The sequence below is a fragment of the Oryx dammah genome, unplaced genomic scaffold (genome assembly GCF_014754425.2).
Source record: "Oryx dammah isolate SB20612 unplaced genomic scaffold, SCBI_Odam_1.1 HiC_scaffold_10, whole genome shotgun sequence".
In the NCBI taxonomy this organism is placed as follows: Eukaryota; Metazoa; Chordata; class Mammalia; order Artiodactyla; family Bovidae; genus Oryx; species Oryx dammah.
In genome coordinates, this window is record NW_024070194.1 from 50,804,332 (window position 1) to 50,830,815 (window position 26,484).

General features: G+C 41.5%; 1 protein-coding gene across 4 annotated transcripts in view; it reads right to left on the reverse strand.

Annotated features, from left to right (window-relative positions):
- CACNB2 (calcium voltage-gated channel auxiliary subunit beta 2) overlaps positions 1 to 16,474 on the reverse strand; it is a 416,882-nt gene extending 400,408 nt beyond the window's left edge. For 3 of the 4 annotated variants that reach the window (XM_040248077.1, XM_040248074.1, XM_040248072.1), the window contains exons 1-2: positions 16,325 to 16,474; positions 2,924 to 3,016 (exon numbers count right to left, since the gene is read on the reverse strand). In XM_040248077.1, the coding sequence (XP_040104011.1) occupies positions 2,924 to 3,016; positions 16,325 to 16,444 (213 nt within the window). In that variant the 5' untranslated portion in view covers positions 16,445 to 16,474. Of the gene's footprint in view, positions 1 to 2,923; positions 3,017 to 15,922; positions 16,051 to 16,324 lie in introns of those variants that run through there. The other variant, XM_040248073.1, reaches the window with a different exon arrangement.
- Positions 16,475 to 26,484: the final 10,010 nt, after the last annotated feature.

Genomic DNA, 26,484 nt, shown 5'->3' on the forward strand with positions numbered 1-26,484 from the left:
GTGTTTCCCAAGTAGTTTAAAGTCTTCATCATATACAGTTTGTGAAAATGTTTAAATCTAAGGTTTTCAAAATTACATGGAAATTATTTTTAATTCAAGGACAGGGAAAAAACCTAATTATATTTTAAAATAGAACCCGGTTTTATTGACAAAACACCATTCCAATACCGATTATACATGAACTCTTGCCACAGACAAGTAATGAATACAGATGTGGGTCACTTGTTTAACAAAACAACTACACATGATAAGAAGGAAACATTGAGAAGGAGTACTTTCAAATGATTTAACGTAACACATACTTATTGTTACCACCTACCCTGCATTTCTGCAAATCCTCCAGTGAAACTTTAATTAAATATTTAGTAATGCCAGGGTGACTTATGCTTATTTTCAAATGGTCGCAAAATATGAATGTGATTCTAATGGAACAGAGAATAAATTATCCAAGGAAAAATATAGTGTCTGACTCAGCATTCTTGCCAAAGATCTTCGTTATCCTTCTGTGACAGGATCAACGGGGCACCTTGGGGTTCATGATGCCTATATAATTATACCCCAAATCTAGGTCACAGCAAGCACCTCATTACACTGAGATTCAAAGAGCTAAACCTTTATTTCAAGGAGACAAACTTTTAGGATAGTCTTTTTTCCAATCTGCTTACATGCTCACATGTGTTTTGGCAATATATATTTAAATTAATACTAAGTCACTTGGTAGTTCTCTTTATCTTTTATAACTGTTTCATGCACATAATCTCATATATCACCAAGAACACAATGCAAAAGGAAGTTATCGGAAGGAAAAACAAAGTCCAGTTACTATATGCAGTGTAGCAATCCCTATGGATTAAGTCACCAAAACTTCATGAAGGGAGAATTCAGAGTCAAAGGGACAAATGGAAAATGGTGCCCAACAACTGTCTTAAAAAGATATTTTTAGAGTTCAGTGAGTCCCAATTTATTTCTATCACAGTATCTTTGCTCACTAGAAACACTGCAGTTTTTCTTTCCGTGCAATTTTGACCAGCTACCTGTCACTCCACAGGGCTTTGCTGCAGCCTCTGTTTCCTAAGAAGCTTATTTCTTTCTGCTTCAGATCCTTCAGTCTCCAGTCTTGAGATGATTACTCACAGTGTGGATTCTAGCCCTCCAGGGTCAATCTCCCCGTCCCAAAGGCAGAATAAATATGGAGGCTTGAAATGGGAAAGGCCTTGGGTGACCTCCTTTAAGGGGCTCACCTAAGCCAAGATTGAGGCTCTCCACTCAGACTCAGGACACCTGAATTCTGCCCACAACAACATTAGCCCAACACACACCCCCTTAGTGCCCATCACACCCTGCCCAGCAACTCTGCCACCATCAGAATGTGGCCCATCATGTAGCTTCATCTTCCTTTCTCTTTCTAAATGTCTCTGAGCCACAAAAGTTCCGCTCCTTCTTAAACAGCTCTCTTTTTCTAACTTCCTGCAACCAAAATATATCCCAGGTTGCAGAGACCAGAACCAAAGTTTTTCCAGTTGCCTGGGAAGTTACTGAGGTTACTCAGACTTACCGTTGGTGCCTTTGATGCAGGGAGCGGATGGCTGAACTCGGGTCATCCTTCGTCTGTGTCGGAAAAGTGGAAGGAGGCAGCGACCAGCCAAAAACAAAGCCCCCATGAATGTAACAGGTCAACATGTTTGGGCTGAACAGGTGCTAACTAACTTGGGGGAAAGACAAGGAGAAAGGACCTGAAAAGTGGTGAGGAAATGGTTTCCTTTCCAACAGAGACGGCGCAGCTCTCGTGGCAGCCAATCATCTCCAGGAGTGAGATCTCACAGACAAGAGATGATTTATGAGCCTGCTAACTAAAAGGGAGGTCCCTGCGCCAGGAGAGCAGTCACCCTAGCAAGCTCCTCCCACATTTCCCCTGCCACTGACAAGCATCAGCTTAAGATGCTCGTGCACCCATATCTGATGAGACTTTAGCCTCACCTGTAACCTATTGTCCTCAGAGATCTGGTTGCCTCTGCTCTTTCTCTGGGAATGAAAGTTCTTTCTGTAACCGAGGACAAGAGTGTTTTGATGTTAGGGATCCTGACACTGCTTAGGGGCAGTCCCAAACTCCTGAGCAAGAATCCACGTGAACTGAGACAAAGGCTTTGTCTCCAAAGGCAGTTTCAATTACGACTCCAAGATACCCTGTGCTCTATTTGAACTCAGTACCCTCAGCCTTTTCAAGAGCAGGGCTAATCTCTTTCCCAAGCCAAGCCCCAGATGGGAAGAAAAAAACTCCAGCTGGAGGAACACCCTTATCTCAGAGCAGGTGGTATGGATGCCTGCCACCCCCAACCCCTACCACCACTTTCACTTCCCCAATGAACCCCCCAAACCTGGAATCATTTCTACAGGAGTTCACTCTGTTATGAAGAAATCCTTTGTAATGAAGTTTGCATTTCTCCTTCCCCAACGTGCTGGGAAAGAATGTAATTACGACATACAGTCTCACTTAAAATTTAAATATTTTAATTAAGAAGCTCCAATATTTTGGCCACCTGATGTGAAGCACTGACTCATTGGAAAAGACCCTGATGCTGGGAAAGACTGAAAGCAAGAGGAGAAGGGGGCGACAAAGGATGAGATGGTTAGGTAGCATCACAGACTCAATGGATATGAGTTTGAGCCAACTCTGAGAGATTATGAAGGACAAGGAAGCCTGGTGTGGTGCAGTTCGTGGGGTCACAAAGAGTCAGACACGACTTAGTGACTGAACAACGAACGACTGTGACATTCAATGGAACAATATCACTTCAATTAAAAGTAAGTACAATAAGACTATACAAATCATAGGGATGACACTGTTAAAACCACCTCTTAAAAAAACAAAACTGAATTCATTTTCATAGACTTCTTCAAACTGTGAATTAAAAAGCTCCTTTACCTGACGAACGAAGCTATTTGAGGTAGTGTCAGAAGAAGTGCTCCCATCGGATCCTTTAAATCTGTTTTTCCTTCGGGCTCCTTTTCCATATGACTACAAAAAAGAAAACCAAAAGAAAAATGAGGTTATTATTAGACCCTCACACAGAAATCTAGACCTACGTCCAGAAAATGTTCTAGATCAAGACAAAGAATAAATTGCCATCACATGAGCATGATTAAAAAGTTATTGGAGACTAAACATATTCCACTTATATATGCAATCTAAAATATGACACAAATGAACATATCTACGAAACAGACTCACAGAGAGAACAGACTTGCAGTTGCCCAGGGAGGCAGGTTGGGGAGAGAATGGAGTGAGAGTCTGGGGTTAGCAGATGCAAACGCATATACAGGATGGATAAATGACAAGGTCCTACTGTACAGCACAGGGAAATATATTCAACATCCTCTATTCAACATAATAAAAAAGAAGATGAAAAAGAATGTATATATGTGCATAACTAAATCACTTTGCTGTATAGCAGAAATTAACACAACATTGTAAGTCAACTATACTTCAATAAAATAACATGTTTTTAAAAGTGATTGGTGGAATCACAAATATTTATTTCGAATCAGTCACTTTATAGGGAGGAGAGGGTTCTAGAGAAAGCATTTCATAGTTGGTGAATTGGGCTTCCCTGATGGCTCAGAGGTAAAGAATCTGCCTGCCAATGCAGGAGATGCAAGTTTAGTGCCTGGGTTGGCAAGATACCATAGAGAAAGAAATGGCAACCCACTCCAGTATTCTTCCTTGAGAAAGCCCATGGACAAAGGAGCCTGGCCGGCTACAAGTCCATGGTGTCACAGAAGAGTTGGTCATGACTTAGTGACTAAACAACTACAAGAACTGTCGAATTAAAATAATCTAAGCTCTGTTGGCATATCTCTGGTCAAGAGGCAGAAGCCACTAAAGATAATGCATTAAAAAAAAATAAACATTTACGTGTAGGAGGCACTGGGGCAAAATTACTGTGAGAGAAAAGCAACTTGTCAAAACCCTTCAGAGAGATGAATGCAGTTGTTGCTGGTCAGTCACTCAGTTATGTCTGACTGTTTGTGACCCCACGGACTGCAGCATGCCAGGCTCCTCTGTCCTCCACTATCTCCCGGAGTTTGCTCAAATTCATGTCCATAGAGTCGATGATGCCATCCAACCAACTCGTCCTTTGTTGCCCCCTTCTCCTATCTTCAATCTTTCCCAGCATCAGGGTCTTTTCCAGTGAGTCAGCTCTTCACATCAGGTGGCCAAATTATTGGAGCTTCAGCTTCAGGATCAGTCCTTCCAATGAACGTTCAGGGTTGATTTCCACTAGGATTGACTGGTTTGATCTCCTTGCTGTCCAAGGGACTCTCAAGAGTCTTCTCCAGCACCATGGTTTGAAAGCGTAATGAAATACTGTTTCCCAGCAGTGCTGAACAGCACCTTTTTGGTTCTTTTCATGTTTTAATTTGTAATTCCACAGGTATTCCTATATTGGTGTGGTCCTTGCACATGATGGCTCAGGAACCTTTACAATACAAATTCTGACTACCCTTACATATAGATAGATTAGTATAGGTTGATCAATCTAGATGAAATACGAATGAAGCACAATGTCAATTCTTCATATTGTATGGATTTAGAGATTGGTTTTGGGAGATGTTGAAAGAGCTATGGAAGTGGTAGTGAATTACACGAAATTAAAACATTTTGTACAATTTTTCTGGCCCATTGTTGTAATGTTTGAATATGACGTGAAAAGCTTGTTCTTTTGTTAATAGGAATAGAAAAGAGTTTTATTTGAGTCGCTGAGAACTACAGCCTGAAAGACAGCTTCTCAGATAGCTCTGAGGAACTGTTCTGGAAAAGCATTATTTTCACCAGTTTATTTTTTTTAATTTTATTGAAATATAGTTGATTTACAATGCCGTGTTACTTTCTGCTGTACAGCAAAGTGACTCAGTTATATATGTGTATATATATATATATATATACACACACACACATATATATATTATTTTTTATATTCTTTTCTATGATGGTTTATCACAGTATATTGAAGATGGTTCCCTGTGCTATATAGTAGGACCTTGTTGTTCATCTCAAAAGCCTGCTTTTTAATCACTCAATTACTCTGCTGAGAAGGCAAGAAAAATAAATTTTATGGAATTGTAATAATAAGTAGTAGTAGTAAGCATTTAAGAACAGGATGGTAAAGGTAAGACAGTTTGTCTCAGTAGTAGGATAAAGCCAAGCACAAACACCTACAAATGAACTTACTTTTTTTTTTAAACTGTATCTACAGCTTACTTTCAGAGCACTAAAAATAAACTATACATTCATCTATGGCTAATTCTAGACAGGAATAAAGTTACTGAGAAAATCACAGATTAAAATATAAGTAAAAAATAGCTCAACACTGAGCTTTACAGGTAAATATACACAGGCAGGGATCCTGGTATAGCAGACCTTGAGCAAGTTTCTTAATCTCTCTAAACTCAGTCTTCTCATCCTTAAAATAGTAAGACTTACCTTCCAGGTGGTTTTAGGTATTAAATGAAGGGATGTATTTATAACATTTACTGTAAGACCTAGCACATGATAAGGGCTCAAAATAATATTATAAAATGTGATACCCACATTAGGGTGACAAGGGTGGAGAAAAATTGGGCTAAAATGTATTATGTGTTTAGAAGGCCCACAGAGACTTCATTGGATGATCAGAATTAACCAAATTTGCTTTTTTAAAATCACCATGTTCAGATGTTGAAAATGCTACTTTTGTTATATTTTACACATTCATATGGTTTTCATTAAAATGGAAATGTAAACCATAATATACATAGCACTTAGGCAAGCTGAAATCTCTTACAAACATTTGTGTTATGAGTAATTTAGATGAATTTGCAATCAGTGAGAGGGGTGGTATAATTTTAAAGCAAAAATTTGCCTTAAATATGTTTGTTCTCTTCCAAGTACTGAAGGGATTTATATAATACAAATGTGTTTCCATGGCATTTAATTAACTCTCGACTTCATAAAAGGAAAGACAATCTAGGCTGGGCTTTCATAATACAAGGTTCTCTTCACGTAACAGCATATTCTTCTTACTTTTGTAAACATTATGCAGTAAACTGTTGAAAAATAACATTCTTTCAACAATGTTCTTCCTTTTCCAACTATTATGGAAAGGTTCGCACAGAAGTGTCTTCCAAGGCCTAGCAATGTTAAAGTCTGAAAGTCTCCTTAAAATTAAAAAATAAATTTTTTATATTATTCCATGTGGTAAAATACTTATTACCTTGAAAGCAGTTTTAAAGCCTAACATATTTCCTTGAGGGAAGGTGAGGGCAGGTCTATGTTAAATTTACTATGTAGCTTCATTTGGAGTATAAATTATCTTTTATATTTTATAAAATTATATTTTATTATATAAAATATTCTATCATCCCAAATGCTGTTTGTGTCCCAACAGCATTGTTTGGACATGGGTGGAAAAAGCTTCTTTGAAGTCATACCATTATCATTTATTTTGGATTTTTAATGATAAATATGTTTTTACTATTCAGCTGCTTTGGAGTATAAGCTTTTTCATGGCTGCTGACACTGCCCAGCAGGCACTGTGAGAACCACACAATATTTAAGACAGCCAGTCCCAGGGGAGGCTGCTGTTCTCTGCAAAAAAATGAAACACATTTAAAAAGTCATTTTAATTTTTCCTGGCCCCTGGGGACACTGTTCATAAACATTATTTCAGGTGTACTTAGCTACAAATGCCATATGTCTAAGTTGGATTATTACAGGTTTCAACTGTACTAAGATACAGCTGATACACTTTAAAAAAGATGGCATACTGAATTGCACACAAACTGGTGATAATTTATTTTTATTTTTATTTTTTGGCCATACGACATGTGAGACCTTAGTTCCCTGGCTAGGGATTGAACCCATGTCCTCTGCATTAGAAGTGTGGAATCTTAACCACCAGACCACCAGGGAAGTCTCCTGGTGATAGTATTGAGAAAAAATATCTTTTCATTCAATCACTTAAATGTATGAGAGGTGATTTATTCAAGTGTTTCTGCTTAACAGTGTTAAAGCAAGTTCTTATTCATTATATATGTTTACTAAAAGTCAAAATAGATATGCTTAATTACACTTCTATTTACTAATTTCAGCAGTACTTTCTCTCTTATAATCTCCTTTTAAAAAAATATAACTGTTGAGTGATGCTTCAATAATGAGTTATTTCCTATAACAATATCCAGGATCAAGAAGAAAATAATTAAAGCAACTTTTGCAAAGCTAATAGTTCATCTTTACATGCTTTTAAAAAGGTTAGTGAAAATTAATACTACCATTCCCAAATGAAGCTACATTAAGTTCCATACATATTTAAAATTGAGTCTAACTTACTAAGATGGGGCAGGATAGGGCACGCTTGGGGATGGTACACAGGGATGACCCAGAGAGATGTTGTGGGGAGGTGGGTGGGAGGGGGGGTTCATGTTTAGGAACGCATGTACACCCGTGGTGGATTCATGTCAATGTATGGCAAAACCAATACAGAATTGTAAAGTAAAATAATAAATTAATTAATTAATTAAAAAATATATAAAAATAAATAAATAAAATGTCATCTATATAAGTTATTCAAAATTCTGGAAAGTGAGGATCAGAGTGTTTCAGATGAAGGAATTAAAAAAAAAACAAAACTGAAGGCCAACCCTCACCCGAATGGTAAAAGACAGGAAAGAATAAGTATTCGAATATGTAGCTGCCTAAACTTGGAAAAGAAGTATAGTTTTCTTAACTGGCTACTTCAAAGGCAGCTACTTTTATGAGCAATGGGGTTTCTAAATTTTTTTTAGCAACACTAAGTATCTAAACATCTGCTATTAAATATATGAAATGATTAATAGAGTTTCAGGATGTAAAGGAAGAGAACACGGCCAGGCTGTCAAGAGTGCCAAGTGTAACCCATAATACTCTCTAGGATACATCCCTACAGTCTAAAAGTCACTAATGTCCACTCATTACCTCTTATTAATAGTTATATTAGCTTAATAAGGAGAAGGAAATGGCAACCCACTTCAGTATTCTTGCCTGGGAAATCCCATGGACAGAGGAGCCTGGCGGGCTACAGTCCATGGGGTCACAAAGAGTCAGACACCACAGAGCACGCACATAGCTTAATAAAACCAGTGACGTCAACCACAGCAAATAGGAAAAAAAGAAAACTGTGTACAACATCACTCATTACTACAGAAATGCAGATCAAAACTACAATAATGTATCCTCTCACACTGGTCAGAATGGCCATCAACGAAAAGTCCACAAACAATAAACAGAGAGGGTGTAGAGCAAAGGGGACCCTCCGACACTGTTGGTGGGAATGTATGTTGATGCAGCCACTATGGAGAATAGTATGAAGGTTCCTTAAAAAATTAAAAATAGAACTACCATATGACCCAGCAGTCCCATTACTAGGAACATACCCTGAAAAAGACCCATTATTTAAAAAAGACACATGCACCTCAATGTTCATTGCATATTGCAACTGAACGTTCATTGTAAACTGAATGTTCATTGTAAACTGCAGCACAGTTTACAACAGCCAGAACATGGAAGCAACCTAAATGTCCATGGGCAGATCAATGGATAAAGAAGAAGATGTGGCGCATATATACAAGGGACTACTATCCAGACATAAAAAAGAATGAAATTGGGTCAATTGTAGGAATGTGGATGGATCAAGAGTCTGTCATACAGAGTGATATGAGTTAGAAAGAGAAAAACAAATATCATATATTAAACATATAGAGAGAATCTAGAAAATGGTACACATGAATCTATTTGCAGGCAGGAACAGAGACATGGCAGCGGGGGGCAAAGGAGGGATGAACTGGGAGACTGGGATTGATATACGTACACTGTTGTTGTTTTAGTCGCTAAATTGTGTCCGACTCTTTTGCAACCCTCTGGACTGCAGCCTGCCAGGCTTGTCTGTCCATGGGATTTCCCAGGCAAGAACACTGGAGTGGGTTGCCATTTCCTTCTCCAAGGGATCTTCCCAACCCAGGGATGGAACCCGCATCTCCTGCTTGGCAGGTGATTCTTGACCACTGAGCCACTTGGGGAACCCCCATATATACTCTGTGTAAAATAGATAGCTAGTGGGAAGTTGCTGTGTAACACAGGAAGCTCAGCTCGGTGCTCTGTGACAACCTAGAGGGGTGGAATAGTGGGAGGTGAGAAGTGATCTATGTATATATATAGCTGATTCACTTTGCTCTTCAGGAGAAACTAACACAATATTGTAAAGCAACTATACCCCCAATACAAAAATAAAAAATGAATTACTTCTCCTAAAACAGTAGACAAGTAACATTTCAGAAACCAGAAAAAAATTTAAGAAATTACCACAAATATATGAATGACATTAAAAAGATATCCACCATTCACCAAGATTATGTTAAGATCATCTTCATCTAAGAGACTGTTTTGTTTGATACTAAATAACTTTTAAAGTTGGATTGCAATCTTAAACTCAGCAAATGGTCACATGTCCACAGGTCATTGAAACCTAATCTCTGTATGATTGGAAGCAGACAGTAGTTAAGTACAGCAGACACCAGTTAACTAGAGACTTTAGCCCAGTTTTGCACACAAAGTTGGCTTGGTGGCCCCTGGGAATAGTTTTGAAGATGTCAGCTTCTCTGGTTGATGAATAAGGTAACAGTTCTCCTCCCTATGAACTGCTCCCTGTGAGCATAATGCTGATAACCTGAAATTGGTTTCCAACCCTCTTGATCAGCATTCACTGCTATTTATCCCTTCCAAATGCGGTCCCTTCCAAATGCGGACTGTCTTCATCTTAGGGTCTGAAGCAAAGGCAACCAAAACTCCATGGAGAGGACTCAGACAGTTAATATCCTCATTTACCATCAGTTTTGGGTGAACGAGTCTATCAGGTCCTTTACTAGGAGAGAAGGCAGTGAGATATCTCCTCCCTAGAAAAGGGAACAGAGCAAGTTCTCCATATGCACTGGTTTACACAAAAGCAGAAAGGAATCAAGAAACAGAATAAATAGAGCTCTTCAGGTAGAGAAGGGAGAGGAGACAAGGCCAGGGTGGGAGATGGTCAAGGGCCAAGCTTGCCTTCTTCACGGTTTACCTCCAGCCATGTTTGGAAAGAACTGTTAAGACAGTCCTAGTCACTTAAGTGGTGTCATAATTAATCTGAACTCCCTGTCAATGTGAAAGTCCATGTTGTGCCATAAACTCTTGGCAGGACCGAGACAAGTCCCCACAGTCACAAAATCTAGGAGGGCTAATTCTTTACACACACAGGATTAACATATTTTGCTCAGCTTCTCTCTTTTTATTTGAGTATAATTGCTTTACAGTGTTGTGTTAGTTTCTACTGTACAGCAAAATAAATCAGCTATATGTGTACTTACATCCACTCATTTTTGGATTTCCTTCCCATTTAGGTCACCACAGAGCACTGAACCTACTGTGCTATACAGTAGGTTCTCATTAATTATCTATTTTATGCATAGTATCAATAGTGTGTAGATGTCAATTCCAATCTCCCAATTCATCCCATACTCAGCTTTTCTTAAAAGGACCAAGGCAACAGACTATATAGTTCAATGCAACCAAACAGAGCAACAGGTAAACTAATTCTTTACATAAAAGGAAAATAAAATAGAATAGGAACATAAAACCACAAAACCAACTAAATCTCCAGTCACTCAGATAGACAGATATTATGTTTTGAGGTTTAAAACGCACTCAGAAATCCTGATGAGCAGGTTTGTAAATTTCGCCCAGGCAATGCCAGAACAAAATCCCATCAGAGGCAAGTGATGGAGGCTGGGGGCAAAGGTTAGACAAGCAAGGTTAGAGGGGCAAGACATGGAAGCCCAGGACCCAAGTCCATTATGTGAAGAGGCTGCAAAGGCTGAACTGAACCTCAGACCCCAAAAAAGTCTCTGGAAAGTGGTACTGACCTGGGGGAAGAACTGCTGCTCTTTTTAGATAAAGCACCTTGCTGCAGGATTCAGGATGTTGCCCTGACCAGGCTGTATTAGACAATGTGCTTGAGAAGCATCTGGCAAACTCGGATGGGGTGGAGCCAGCCAGGTTTCGTTGCCAGGAACAAAACAAACAGGCCCTCTGCTTACTGTGGGTTCATCTCCAGGTGCAACTGGAGGTCCTGGTTACCAGCTCTTTGAGGCCTAAGTGCTGAGATCCTGCTCTTGCTTCACCCGTTTCCTCCTCTGCTGCATCCTGGTCTCAGTTCCTTTCACCCTGAGTGTGCATCCACCCAGCCTCCATCCAGATTTGTTCAGCTCCCCGGAGAATTCCCAGTGCTGTGCTTTTAGACTAATGCTGTCCAATAGAAATAAAAGTCACCTACGTAATAGGAATTTTCTAGTAGCTCTATTAAAATAGTAAAAGGCAACGAGCAAGTGAATTGTACTAATGTATCTGGCTAAATGTATCAAAGGGCATCCAGTGGTCAAGATGGTAAAGAATTTGCCTGCTGGGAGACTTGGGTTCAAAAGATCCCCTGGAAGAGGAAATGCAACTCACTCCAGTATTCTTGCCTGGAGAATCCCCATGGACAGAGGAGCCTGGTGGGCTGCAGTCCATGGGGTCGCAAAGAGTCAGACAAGACTGAGCAACTTTCACTTTCGTGTCCATGATTGTACTTTTGATACACTGTGCTGTGCTGTGCTTAGTCACTCAATCGTGTCCAACTCTTTGTGACCCCATGGACTGTAAAGTCCATGGAATTCTCCAGGCCAGAATACTGGAGTGGGTAGCTGTTCCCTTCTCCAGGAGATCTTCCCAACCCCGGTATCAAACCCAGGTCGACCGCATTGCAGGGGGGTTCTTTACCAGCTGACCCATCAGGGAAGCCCAAGAACACTGGAATGGGTAGCCTATTCCTTCTCCAGAGGATATTCCAGACCCAGAATCAAACAGAGGTCTCCTGCAAAATACAGGTCTCCTCTGAACCTCTGAAAGAAACTGACTTTCATTGAGATAATATCCTTGATATTTCTTCATCTGTATATATATTTTTATTTTTTAATTCATTTTTAATTGGAAGACGGCTTCCCCAATGGCACAGAGGTAAAGAACCCACCTGCAATGCAGAAGACATGGGTTCCATCCCTGGGTCTGGAAGATCCCCTGGAGAAGGAAATGGCAACTTGCTCCAGTATTCCCACCTGGAAAATTCCACGGACAGAGGAGTTTGGAAGGCTGCAGTCCATGGAGTCACAAAAGAGTCTGACATAACTAATTGACTGAGTACACACAATTGGAGGATAATTGCTTTACAACGTTGTGCTGGTTTCTGCCATACAATGTGAATCAGCCCTAAGTATATATGTGTGTGCATGCTAAGTTGCTTCAGTTGTGTCTTATTCTTTGTGACACTATGCAGTGTCGCAGGCCAGGCTCCTCTGTCCATGGGATTTCCCAGGCAAGAATACTGGAGTGAGTTGCCATGCCCTCCTCCTCTGCTAAGTCGCTTCAGTCGTGTCCGACTCTGTGCGACCCCATAGACGGCAGCCCACCGGGCTCCCCCATCCCTGGGATTCTCCAGGCAAGAACACTGGAGTGGGTTGCCATTTCCTTCTCCAATGCATGAAAGTGAAAAGTGAAAGTGAAGTCACTCAGTCGTGTCCAACTCTTAGTGACCCCATGGACTATAGCCCACCAGGCTCCTCCGTCCAGGGGATTTTCTAGGCAAGAGTACTGGAGTGGGGTGCCATTGCCTTCTCCTGCCCTCCTCCTCTAAGTATACCTAAATATATATATATGTATATGTCACGTGTATTTTGTATTTTTAAGTTATCTGCATTTTTAGTTGATTTGTACCTGCCTACTTATTTGATCTATATTTTGATGACTTTTAAAATGTGTATTTTACACGAACAGCACATCCCAGTTCAAACCAGTCACATCTCAAGTGCTCAGAAGTCACATGTGACTAGTGGCTACTGTGGTGGACGGCACAGATTTGGAGTTTTGGAGGGACAGCGTTCGGTCAGCAACTTGACTTTGGAGGCAGACTGTGTCCAAGTTTGCACTGAGATTGTTCAACAGGTTACCTTAAAAGGGATGTGATGTGCTTAAACCTGAACTCTCAAGAATTTGCAGTTCGATTATCACTTGCTTCTCATGTAAGAAATAGATCTATTTTGTTTATGACCATCTCCTAGGAATAGTGAGTAGGAGGGTGCCCCCTCCCTCGGCAGGATTTCTGACAGGAAAAAAGATCTTTTTTTTTTGTTCATATAGAACGTGCAGTATAACCCAGAGGTGAAAGAGAAAGGATTCTTCAGACCAATGACTGCTGAGAGAGATATTTCACAAACGAAAACTCCATTTCTCGGGGGAATTATGGTGACTCAGTGTTGCAAAACAGAGGGATGCTCCAGAGACAGTCTTTTTTCCCCAGGTGGTTTATTGCTGGCCCAGCCTGCCCGGAGACATGGAAGAGATGCCTTCCCAAGTTTTCACAGCCCTGTGATGACATGACTTATTAGATATCAAATAAACAAGGCAATGTTTCCCTCAGATAATGGCTGTGATACGAACACAATTCAGGGGAAAATGCTTTCATTTTTGGAAGGTAGAACAAGGAGAAGGATGCTGGTGCAGCTGAATGTTTATGCCTCTTACCTGCCTCTGTTATCCATTCCTCCCTGCCTCTCTCATTCAATCACTTGTAATTCCTATGGACTGGGTCTCTGGACTGTGTCCATCCATAGTCCTGTCCTATCTATTACCTTTTCTCTATTTTCAGTTTAGACCTCATTACTTCTTGTCCAAACCGTTACATCAATCTCCCCTCCAGCAGTTCCACCTCTGGACTCCTGAGACTTCCAACTCCCATACAGCATGCTCCCAGGTGAACCTTCTCCATGAGCTTCTACACTGCTCCTTCCCTCAACCTCTTCCAAGGCTTTTTGTTCATTACATTTCAGGTTCCAAAGCCTTCAAGATGTGGCCTCAATTGCCTTGTCAGACTTCTGCTTGACTAAGCTCTAATCTGTACCTGTCCACGCTTTTCAAACTAGGGATTACAAATGTATCAGACTTGCAACTGCTGTTACTTGGCAGTCAGAATAGCTCCCTGAAGAGCTCTGGAGCATCTCTGATAATCTGCTGAAATCTGACCCAGACTTCAAATCCCTTCTCAAATGCTACCTCTTCCATGAAGTCCTTACAGATTACTCCAAATAGAGCATCTGTGAACTTTTCCTTAGCAACCATCTAAGATTCAGTATTTCTCTTAGAGCCCCATGCCATACAATAGTCATCCATTCATCACCCTTGCAGCTACTGGAATGTACATACTATGAAGGTAGAAAGTACGTCTTCTCCTTTCTGAATCATTTCCATGCTTGCAGCAACATCACAAATACTTGTTGCCTTACGTTTAACTACATAAATCACTAAGTAAATTAGTGTCTCTTATCTGAATGCCGTCATGCTTTCTATTTTGCCCTAACTTTGATCTCCAGGAATTCAGGAACTCTATTTTTATCATAAGAATAAAAACTGAAGAGAAAACAAAAAAACCCTGAAGGAAGATCAAAGAGAAAAGAGGATCTAAAAGTCCTTTTTTCTATCAATATTTAAGACCTTCATCCTAAAAAAAAAAAAAAAAGGAAGTCCCTGAGTACATTTCTTGCTCTCATCTAACCTAGTGAGTATCTAGATAAAATCAGGAGCCTAGAACAAACGTGACAGGTGTTGGTAAGAATTCAGGCCCATTGGCAGAGGCCAGATGGAAATGTAGGTTGTTAGTTACATGTCCCCACTCGGTTCTGGCAGCCTAACAGCCCAAGGCTAACTAAAATCTAGCTGTCTTACCTCTAGGAAAGAATGAATTCCTCTACAAAAGACGTGGATTTCTGATTAAACAAATGATTGGTTTCTACATTTTTCCCCTGCATTTCAAATCAAAATGAATGGTGTGTTTTAATCTGCACTTTTCATTCCCAGTGATAAAGAAAGTTTAACAAAGCTCCATGACCATGCCACTGGAACTACCATTATTAACAGTATTAAAATAGCTAAAGCAGTCAGTTTCTATCACCTATAAAAACAATTAAGCAGCCAAACATTTTATTACTGTGGCCCACTCTTGCCGACTTTACTACGGTAAATAAGACTAAGGCATTCTCTCCAGCATATACAAATATAAAGCACACAAATTATGTACTTGGAAATTTGACATAAGTATAAAACTATAGAATCTTCCCACAATAAAAAATCTAGCAAGCACAGGTTTGAAATCAACAAGCCAGCATCACTAAACGGAGACATTCTCCAAAATGATGCTTGAAATGAAACCCTAACCTCTTTGCCAAGCAGCCCACAGTTAAGAGTCTTAAAATATTTCCCTGCTAAGAGAAAAGTTGAGAGACTCCTTACCGCTGAGAACTGGAGGTGTCTGTAATCCAAACTGTACCTGCCAAAGCCTTACGTAAAAGCCACCTTATCACTGCCCAGTGCCTACTACTGACATCTCCTATTTCACAACGAGCAGCAACCCGGAATTTCCCCAGAAACCGCTAATACTCATCAGAAGGTGGCCTCGGAGCTCTCTGAGATGGCTAACATTTCAAGACCAGGGGAAAAATAAAAACTTTTGCGTCCCCAACTCGCTCTCTTCTGCAGCGAGCGAGGGGTCCAGGCAAACCTGGCCAGTACCAGGAGGGGAGCCGAGCTGTCCCAGCGGTGTAACGCCCGGGTGCCCAGGGGGGTCGCAGCTGCTTGTGGGGAAGCAGGGGCAGAGCGCCCCCTCCCACGTCCCCTGCCCGCTCCCACCCCATCACACGCCCCCTACTCCCACCCCGGCTCCGAGCTGGTCTAAAAGGGTCGGCGTCGGAGCAGAGTTGTAGAACCCCCCCGCACCCCCCACCCCCGACTCACGATCTTGAGCAGGTCCAGTCCGCCCGCCTGATTCATGGCTGTCCATGCGCCTCTCCCGGGAAGGGGCGAGGAGGGCTGGCCTCGGGGGGCAGCCTCTGAGGACCTGGAGGTCTCCCCCGCCCCCTTCCCACTGGCTTTGGGGAAGCAGAGGAAAATGGAAGCCGGAGAAGAGCCGGGGTTGGGGGGGAGAGCGGGAAGGCGGAGAGGAGCTGGGGGCGCCGGCGCCCGGAGAGGGAGAAGTGGGTGGCAAAGCGCGAGGGAAGGAGGCGGAGGCGGCGGGGAAGACCCAGGCCGGAGCGGACGGCCGGGCGAGAGATCCTAGCAGAGCAGGCGGCGGGCGGGATGGAGCCCCGGCGCCCGGGCGGCTCACAAAGGAAGGGGAGGGCGCGGCGCTCTCGCTACCTGTGCGGCCGCTCCGAGCGCCCCCGCGGGAGCCGCGTTCTCCAGCAGTTCCATCTGGATCTCCTGCGCCACCGCCGCCGCCGCTGTGGGAGGCGACTTGGACATGTCGCTCTGGACCATTGGCGAAAAGTCGGCCGGGAGCCAGCAGCCAGGCCCCCCCACCCCCGCCCCACACCCCCCGGCGGTGGGTCTCCTCCTCCTTTCCCCTCCTGCCCGCTCCGGGGGCCGCCCGGGGACTCGAGGCGCTCAGGGTGTGGGGCGCGGCCGGGCCAGGTTGAAACGCAAGGCGCGGGGGAGCCGGGCGGCGGGGGCGCTGGCAGGGCGAGCGCCGAGCGGGCACGGGAGCCGCCGGCGCCTGGGCAGGTCCTCGCCGAGAGGGAGGGCGCTCCGGCCGCGCGAGCCCAGGGGGAGGCGCGTCGGCCGGCGAGAGTGACAGGCCACCGAAACACCCAAAAGTTCCCCGCGGGAGGCGCGGGCCGCCGGGGCCCCGGGCGCAGCCGCCGCGCGTCGCCGTGGCACGCGCGCTGGAAAGTTTTCAAAGCCGCGAAAGCGAGGCCTCGCGCCCGGGGGCTTCCTTCCCCCGGCTGCCCAGTTCTACTCCCTCCGCTCCCCGCGGGCGGGAACAGGTCGCTGCTGCGGGGTACCCGCGAGACTCCGCACCAACCCTGCGCTCCTGAAATCTCTCGAGGCCTCGAGCAGCCCCGCAGAGCAAGTGCCTCCTAAGGACCTCCCATCCCACCGGCGTTGGAAATCACTGGACGACGGCGGGAGTGAGGAGCCGGACCAGACGTGGGGCAGATGGGTGTGAACTGAGGATTGCGGTCCCCCACCCGAATCTGCAGCTGGCCTGGGCTGCCGGGTCCAAATAGACCACTTCCACGTCCGAAGGTTTTTCCTTTACGACTCCGGTTGGCAAACCGCTTCTTGACTTTTCGGTAGAGTTGACAAGTCTTTCTGTCACATTTTGGGGATAACAAGCATTTCCTTAGGATTCTGAATCTTGATCAGAGAGTAGCAGCCATAGTAAGAATGTTTCCTTCACAACAGAACTTTCAGCTCTTCTCAGTAAGAGTATGTGTGTATACACACACACACACACACACACATATATATATGTATATAAACACAGACACACAAATAGGGTAGCTCTTATTTCAACAACTTTTACTACGGCGGAACTCTACAGAACAAGTTTTTACAGCATCAGTGTTGTTTTGTAACAATAGAAAGTATACATTGGATACTGAAATATACATATGGAAATTTACTACAATAGGCTTCATTCAGCTGCCTTTTTTTTTTTTTTCTTAAACCATGAGATAAAGAAATCTGCCTGCAATGCAGGAGGCACTAGTTCCCACCCTGAGTTGGGAAGGTCCCCTGGGGGAGGAAATGGCAACCCACTGCAGTATTCTTGCCTGGGAAATCCCATGGACAGAGAAGCCTGGCGGGCTACAGCCCACAGGGTCGCAGAGAGTCCCCACGACTGAGCCACTGAGCACACATTAAATTATTCTGGGATACAGTCCTTGTTCTCAAAGATAAATGTATCCATCTCCATCATACATTGTTTGAATCAGGCTTAAAGAACTAGTGTTGGTATGGTTAACGATTTGGGCATATCCAAAATGTTATTGCTGATTTTTCTAATCTTTGGTGTTAATACTGTCATTGTAATTTAACTGTTACTGGGTGTTCAAAAACAAATTTGTAAAATAAGAGGTTAGATATGTGGTTCCCAGAGGTGGGAGGGGTATTAGCTGAAGGCAATCAAAGGTGCAAACTCCCAGTTATCAGGTATGTAAGCACTAGGGATGTAATGTACAAGATGAGAAATATAATGAGCCCTGCTCTATGTTACATGTGAGAGCTGTTAACAGAGTAAATCCTAAGAGTTCTCATCACAAGGAAAATTTTTTTTCTATTTAAAAAATTTTTGTATTTATATGATGATGGTTTTCACTAAACTTATTATGACAATCATTTCATAATGTATGTAAGACACATCATTATGCTGTGCACCTTAAACTTATGCAGTGTTGTAATTCAATTAAATCTCTATAAAACTGGAAGAAAAATAAATATTTTCAAAATAGGGAAGAGACATGACAAGGTTAAACAGAAGCAGTGAAAAACTGGTTAACAACATTTCACAATAATAATAAAATCACATTTTGTAAAGCAACAGAGTGGGAGTTAGGAAGCTCTTGGGAAAAAAAAAAAAGAAAAAAAAAAAAAAAAAGATATGGGTGGGTATCCAGCTAGTGAGGGAGGTGGCATTCTCTGCTTTGCAGCCATTGCTAACAGCCTTCTGAAAACCGTGGCTAAGATTTTTTTTTTAAGTTTCATTTATAACAATCAGCAGCAGTTTTGCATGTGTGCGTGTGTATATGTATGCATGTATCTACATAAGAAAGTGGAAAAGACTAGGTATTTAAAGATTTTGGAGTTATAATCTCTTTGAGCTTCATGATCTGCTGATATTTCCTTAAGAGAATGTTTTAATCCCTCTTAAGAACATTAAAGAACAGATAACATTAAATCTGGTTTTAGATTAGAGTGTAAATTCTGTGTGGGTGGGAGCCACGCTTATTCACTTGAGCACACTCAGAATCTTGATTAGAAGCATGGACAATGAAGATCAGGAATTTTGTAGTTTACAGTCTACTTAGTAAGCACTTAGAAACCAGTTAATGCATCCTTGAAGGAATGAATGACAGATGCATTCTAATATTGTTTTTAAATGTCAGGTCTGATGAAACTTGTTTCCCCATGACATCTGTTGGATTTCTTATAGTATACTTAATTATCTGTGCATTTGCTTTTAATTATGAACATTTGGGAAATAAAATTTTATCTTTCATCAGATTTTTAAAGAGACCACAAAATAGAAAAACAACCTTGTAAATCATTTAAAATAATGCTTATAGCCAAAGGGCAAGTCAAGTTTGAATTAAACGTTTAAACGATAGAGTGTATTTTATTCATTCCATTAATTTATGATACAGAATGGTGTTTTCTGTTTGTCTCTGCCACTAGACAGAGTCCCTTGGGGGCAGCCAATTGGGTCTTACTCATTTTAGCGTCCCCTGCATCCAGCATGGTGTCTGACTCTTAGTTGGAACCTGAAAACTCCTACTGCATAAATGGATGAATGAATGATCTGTTTTCATGTTTTAAAAGATAGCATATAACTTTGCAAATTTTAAGATACAAAGACATTTACCTAATCACAACTTTTATGAAAGGATTATATTAATTCTTTCCTTATAACCTGTGTCATTTAATTAGCTTATATTGAACAGTAACATTATACAATGTACCCATTCAGGCTGTAGCCTGACTTGTCATAGTTTTCAAATAAAAAGTAACACCACGTTGCACCTACCGAGAAAAGGGAATAATGTCAGAATAGATGGGGGTGGGGGGTAAATTCTTGGGAAATTTATCATGGATGTTTTCTAAATTATGGTCAGTTTTGTTTTTAACTTGACTTGTGCAGTACTTAAAAGCCACAGATGAAACCTATAATTTGATATGGAAAGCCCAATTCTTTTCAATGTTAAAAGGTGTGTGGATGGACCCCAGTAATAATGGAGGTACAATCATCAGCCGAGGCATTTAAATGCAGATGACTAATTTGTTCAAGCTGTATGTGAACTCCGGTATGCTCATTAGTCGTTGTAATGGACAGGCATATTCTGGGCCTTATTAACGCTCTGAGATGAGAACAGAGGCTAAAAAGAAACACTGGCCAAGGAAGCCAGAAGTTTTATAAGAGTTGGGTTTTCCCCCTGCTTGTAAATGGAAGAACCAGTGATTATAATTACCTTACTTCTCTCTTGCCTGTAGATTTGTGGTTGTATTTAAGACCTTGGAGTAAGAGTTCTTTAGGACAGATATGCACCAATGTGATTTCTCATCTTATTTAGTAAATCATTTTCCATCTCATTTATGGTTCTAGATTTCAGACATTATTAATGGCATTTTCATAAGGGTATACCTGTATCAGTCACTGGTATATGAACTGTTATGATACATTCCACTAAATTACACACTTGCTTTTTGAAAAGTATAAAATGAATGCCCTGAATCATTAATTATTATTTAAAAGCATATAAAGATGCAAATATATGCCATATGAGAGATTAGTACATGTGTGTGCGTCTGTGTGTGTGTTGTGTGTGCGTATAGTGAAAGGTTACAACTGAGATGTGTAAGTGGTTGGGGAAAGCTTAATTTCACTTCCAAAGTAAAGGCTTCATTAGAAGTAATAAGATTTTATGAGTTTCTTAAAACTACCCTAGAGACAGAGGTCTGGAATATCCAATATTGTATAACTTTCTAGTTTTTAGTTTCACATTGATTTATAATTTATGATTTGATTCTCATCCAAATTATAACTATAACAACTGGTACTTTGGCTTACATACAAGTTGCCAGGCCCTGTGCTAAGGATTTATATATGTCATCTCATCTGTGAAGTAGGTATTACTGTTCCCTAAGTTAGCATAGATCAAATTTCTATAACAAATAAGCTCTAAGTATTTAGTGGATTAGAGAATAAGAAATGCATTCCTTTGATGCTGGGGTAACTGGTTCACCATCAGAAGGGGCTCTGCTTCACGCTCTCATTTAGGACCAAATTTTTGAAAAATGTGGCCATGGAACATACATGGTGGACAGGTGGAGCTTGCAAATTTTTATTGGCCAACCTTGGAAGTGGTCTAGATCTCTCCTACTTACATTTTATTGGCTAAAACTCTATCCCATGAAAAAGCTACAAGTCAGGCTGTGAACCATAGTCCAGTTAGGAGAGTGAATTTTGATGAAGAACTAGCAAAGACTGACGTCACCAAGCCTGAATAGCTGACAAGTGGCAGGAATTACACATGAGTTTTTTAAACCCCAACTCTATGACCTGTTTTCAGTTGCCTGGTGGACTTCAATTACTCTGCCACCCAGGTTAAAACTGCATTTCTGGCTGGAGAAACAGATTTTCATATTTCTATTGCTGCATGCTGTGATGAGTACATTCATGTACTGCTAGAGATAAGCCTGCTATGAATAGCAGAAATGTTATTAATTCATGTCATTGTATATGTGTGTGTCTGCTATAATCCAGGGCAATAGAGATATTAGCATTGAATGAAGTACGACTCCTACACTTACTGAATACACAGTAGACTAGGCAACACAGGTTATAAGTGAGTAATGCTTTAAATGTACAAGATGGAACCTTTGAAGTTATTTCTCTTTGCTGGACAGTTACCCACAACTCACTGTTTCATGCTTGATCGTTCTGCCCTCTGCCTGGAAGGACAATCCTATTTCACTAGCAGCAATACCAGTTGCTTTTAAAATTCTGTTCCAGGAAGCTTACCCTTATTACTCTGGTGTAGGATGAAATTCCTTTCCTTGCTTGAAAAAGAAAAAAGTGTTTTGTTTTGAACTTACCGGCTTGAAAGAAAATGACCATGTCTCTCTTCTGCACAAAACTAGATGCTTCTGTTCATCTTTATTTTTTTAAATTTTCATTTTATACTGGAATATAGTTGGTTAACAGTGTTGTGTTTCAGGTGTACAGCAAAGTGATTCAGTTATACATATACAAGTATCTATTCTTTTTCAATTTTTTTTTCCTATTTAGGTTATTACAGAATATTGAGCAGCATTCCCTGTGCTCTACAGTAGGTCCCTGTATGACGTGTTCATCTTTATACTCCTAGATCCCTTGTCCCACACTCACTAAAGATTAGCACAAACTTAGGGACTTCCTTGGCAGTCCAGTGGTTAAGACTCTGTGCTTCCAGTGCAAGGGGTTGGGGGTGGGTTCGATCCCTGGTCGGGGAACTAAGATCCTACATGCTGCATGGTGTGGCCAAAAAAATAAATATCAGAGCTTAATAAACCATTTTTAAAGGCAAATTTATGTGAACACAACTGTTCAGAAGCAGCTAAACACAGATCATTTCAGATTGATCAACCCTCCTATTAATATGTCTGTAAGTGAAGTCAGTATTTGATTCTGATTCCTTGCTTTCAGCATATAACACATGATTCAGTCTTTAGGGGTTTGCTCCATAAACCAAGGAACAGGAAGAAGGACTCTTTTGCACTTGGGGAATATAATCTTCAACCTCTAAAAAAATTCCTTTGGCCTTGGGATAGAGTGATGTAAGGATAAAAAAAAAGAAAGTTCTGAGATAAAATCATATTTTTCTCCCAAACACAGATGCGTCTTTGTTCACTGCTGTTTCACACCCCACCCCCACCCACCGTCACTGCTCCAGTGTTCCTCTCCTCCTTCCACTCTTTCCTGGCTCACTCTTGGCCTCCCCAGTCAGAAATAAACACATCTCAGAGAGCAAACCAAGCTTTCCTTCCTCTTGTTCTCTTTTAGGTCCAGAAACAGGTACTGTTCAGACTTCTGCACTTAAGTAGCTCGTTTTAACACTCCTAACTTGTCATATTGTCAAGCTGAGGCAGGTCTTTTGAGCAGTTCCCTCCACAGTTGTTCATTAGCATCATTTAAGATGTGACTACCTTGTGAGGTGTTTCGTCTCAGTTTCAGAGACTAATTTCTCCAGGGGAAAATATGCTGCCCTGGTGGTCCAGTGGTTAAGACTCCGCCTTCCAATGCAGGGGATGTGGGTTGGGTTCCTGGTCTTAGAACTAAGATCCCACATGCCTGGGGGCAACTATGCTCCTGTGAGCCACAACTACTGGGGGTGCCGCAGCTTCACTCCCTCCACAACGACTAGAGAGAAGCTTGAGCAATGCAACGAAGAGCCCATAGGTACCAACCAAGATCCCACGTGCTGCCACTAAGACCCAACGCAACCAAAAATGAATAAATACTAAACAAAGAAAAGAGAAATGCTGCCGAGTTGTCCTAGCCAATTTAGTAGCCCCTAGCCTAGGGAGTACTTGAAATTTAACTAGTGCCACCTTTAAACATTTTTAAACCAAAGTGAAACTTTCACTTTCAAATCAAAGTGAGGCACCCTACATGTATCCCACCCAAAAGACTAAAATATCTCATAAACAGTTTTACACTGACTCTATGTTGAAATGATCTATTTTGAGAACATTATGTTAAATAAATAGATGTTATGGTATTAAAATACATCCATTAATTATTAAAACCAATTTCACCCATTTCTCTTTGAATAAAGTGAAAGTGAAAATTGCTCAGTCATGTCCAACTTTTTGTGACCTCATGGACTATACAGTCAATGGAATTCTTCAGGCCGGAATACTGGAGTGGGTAGCCGTTTCCTTCTCCAGGGGATCTTCCCAACCCAGGGATTGAACCCACTTCTCCCACATTGCAGGCAGATTCTTCTGAACCACCAGGGAAGCCCAATACAATTACTAAAATATTTGAATTGCTTCTGTCATTAGATACATAGCTTGCACTGTATTTCTGTTGAACAGTGCTGTCTGAGAGGACTGAGTGCCTGCTTGAATTTCCTAAGAAAACCAAATATTCTTGAACTCTAAGTTATAGTCCAAGTTACTGCTATTATTTTTTTTTAATTGGGATGAAACTCTTCTCATACACATTCAGTGTTTCTCTTTTATTTTTTACGTTGATAAAACATACAGCAAATAACATCATTTTTAAGTGTATAATTCTGTGGCATTAAGTACATTCATATTGTTATGTAACCATCAACGTTATCCATCTCCAGAGCATTTTTCATCTTCCTAGATGGAAACACCATACTCATTAAACTCCCTGTCCTCCCCTCCCCCACTCCTTGGCAGCCACCTTTCTACTTGCTGTCTCTATGAATTGACTAGTGAATATTACAGTATTTGTCCTTTGGAGACTGGCTTGTGTCACTTAGCATAATACTTTTAAGGTTTATCCAGGTCACTGCATGTGTCAGAATTTCCTTCCTTTTTAAGGTTGAATAATATTCCATTGTTCGTATCCACTATGTGTATCCATCTATCCATCACTGGACATTTCACTTGCTTTTACCTTGTACTATTATGAATAATGCTATGAACATCAATGTATAGATATCGCTTTGAATCCCTGCTTTTAGTCCTTTTGTGTATGTACCTAGAAGCGGAATTGCTGCACCAGGCAGTATTTGCGTTTTTAACTATCTGGGGAGCTTCCATACTGGTTTCCATAGTGGCTGCACCGTTTTACGTACTCACCAACAGGATACAAAGCTTCAGCTTTTCCACATGCTCACAAGCACTTGTTATTTTTCTTTCTTTTTTAGTACCATCCCAGTGGGTATGAAGTGATATCTTATTATGGTTTTCACTTGTATTTCCCTAATGATTAGTAATGCTGAGCATCTTTTCATACGCTTGCTGGTCATTTGTCTCATCTTCTGTGGAGAAATGTTGATTCAAGTCCTTTGCCTATTTTTCATTGGGCTTTTGTTTCTTTCTTGTGAGCTATGCTGCTGCTAAGTCACATCAGTTGTGTCCGATCTACAATACATATAAGGAACTCCTATGCTATAAGATCTTAATCCCTTACCAGATGTATGATGTGCAATTATTTCCCCCCATCCCATGGGTTGCCTTTTCACTCTGTGGACAGTATCCATTGATGCACAAAAGTGTGTGATTTTGAAGTCCAATTTATCTTTTTTTTAAATTGCCTATCACCAAATCGAGTGGCATAAAATGTTTCCCTTCTGTTTTCCTCAAAGAGTTTTACAGTTTTAGGCCATACCTTTAGGTCTTTGATTCATTCTAAGTTAATTTTGTATAGGGCATGAGGTAAGAGTCCAGCTTTTGGATTCTCAATGTATATTTTCAGATGATTAAACATTTAGAAAATCATGAGACTTCCCTGGTGGTCCAGTGGCTAATACTTGCACCCGCCATGCAGGGGTTCTGGGTTTGATTGCTGGTCAGGGAGCTAGATTCCCCACACCACAACTAAAGATCCTGCATGCCACAGCAAAGATGGAAGGTCCCGTGTGCTGCAGCTAAGGCCTGGTGCAGTCAAATAAATAAATAAATAAATTTTAAATGAAAGTCATATTCATAGAAACAGCAATGCTGCTGCTGCTGCTAAGTCGCTTCAGTCGTGTCCGACTCTGTGCGACCCCATAGACGGCAGCCCGCCAGGCTCCCCCGTCCCTGGGATTCTCCAGGCAAGAACACTGGAGCGGGTTGCCATTTCCTTCTCCAATGCATGAAAGTAAAAAGTGAAAGCAAAGTCGCTCAGGTGTGTCAGACTCTTTGCGACCCTATGGACCACAGCCTACCAGACTCCTCCATCCATGGGACTTTCCAGGCAACGGTACTGGAGTGGGGTACCATTGCCTTTTCCAAGAAACAGCAATAGGATTGTGCTTATTCAGAGATGCCCCTTGGTGAGAATCTCTAAGTGTATCACGAACTTTATATGGAGTAGCCCTTAAACCATAGAAAAGGCTCATGTTTAGTTTCAGAGCTCCAAGGTATGTGCATGTGAGCTAAGTTGTTAAACTGGCATGTCTGACTCTTTTGTGACACTATGGATGTAGCCCGCCAGCCTCCTCTGTCCATTGGGTTCCCCGTGCAGGAACACTGGAGTGGGTTGCCATGCCCTCCTCCAGGGGATCTTCCCGACCCAGGAACTGAACCTATGTCTCCTGTGGCTCCTGCACTGCCAACAGATTCTTTATTGCTGAGCCCCCCGGGAAGCTCCAAACTCCATGGTACTTTTCCTTTAAAAATTCCCATTTTCAAAACTGAGGTAGCTCCTCCTCCTATTGCTCCCTAGAAGAGACCTAAAATATGGAACAAATATCTATCAAGCAGAAATCTCAACGAGATGGCTCTAGGATAGAGAGGGTCTTCTTTTCAATGTTTAATAGTTGTTGACTCTATGCCAGGCAGTCTGCCTTACATAAATGATCTATTGTGATGCTTCTTACTGACATGGAAGAGGATATTGTTATTTTCATCTTTTAATTTTTTTCTGTGGACCATTTTTGAGTCTTTAATTTGTTTCAATATTGTTAATGTTTCATGTTTTGGTTTTTTGGTCACGAGGCATGTGGAATCCTAGCTCCTCAACCAGGGATCAAACCTGCAACCCCAGGATTGGAAGGTGAAGTCTTAACCACTGAACTCCCAGGGAAGTCTATGTTATTTCCATCTCACAGTTGAGAAAAACAAGATTCAGAAAA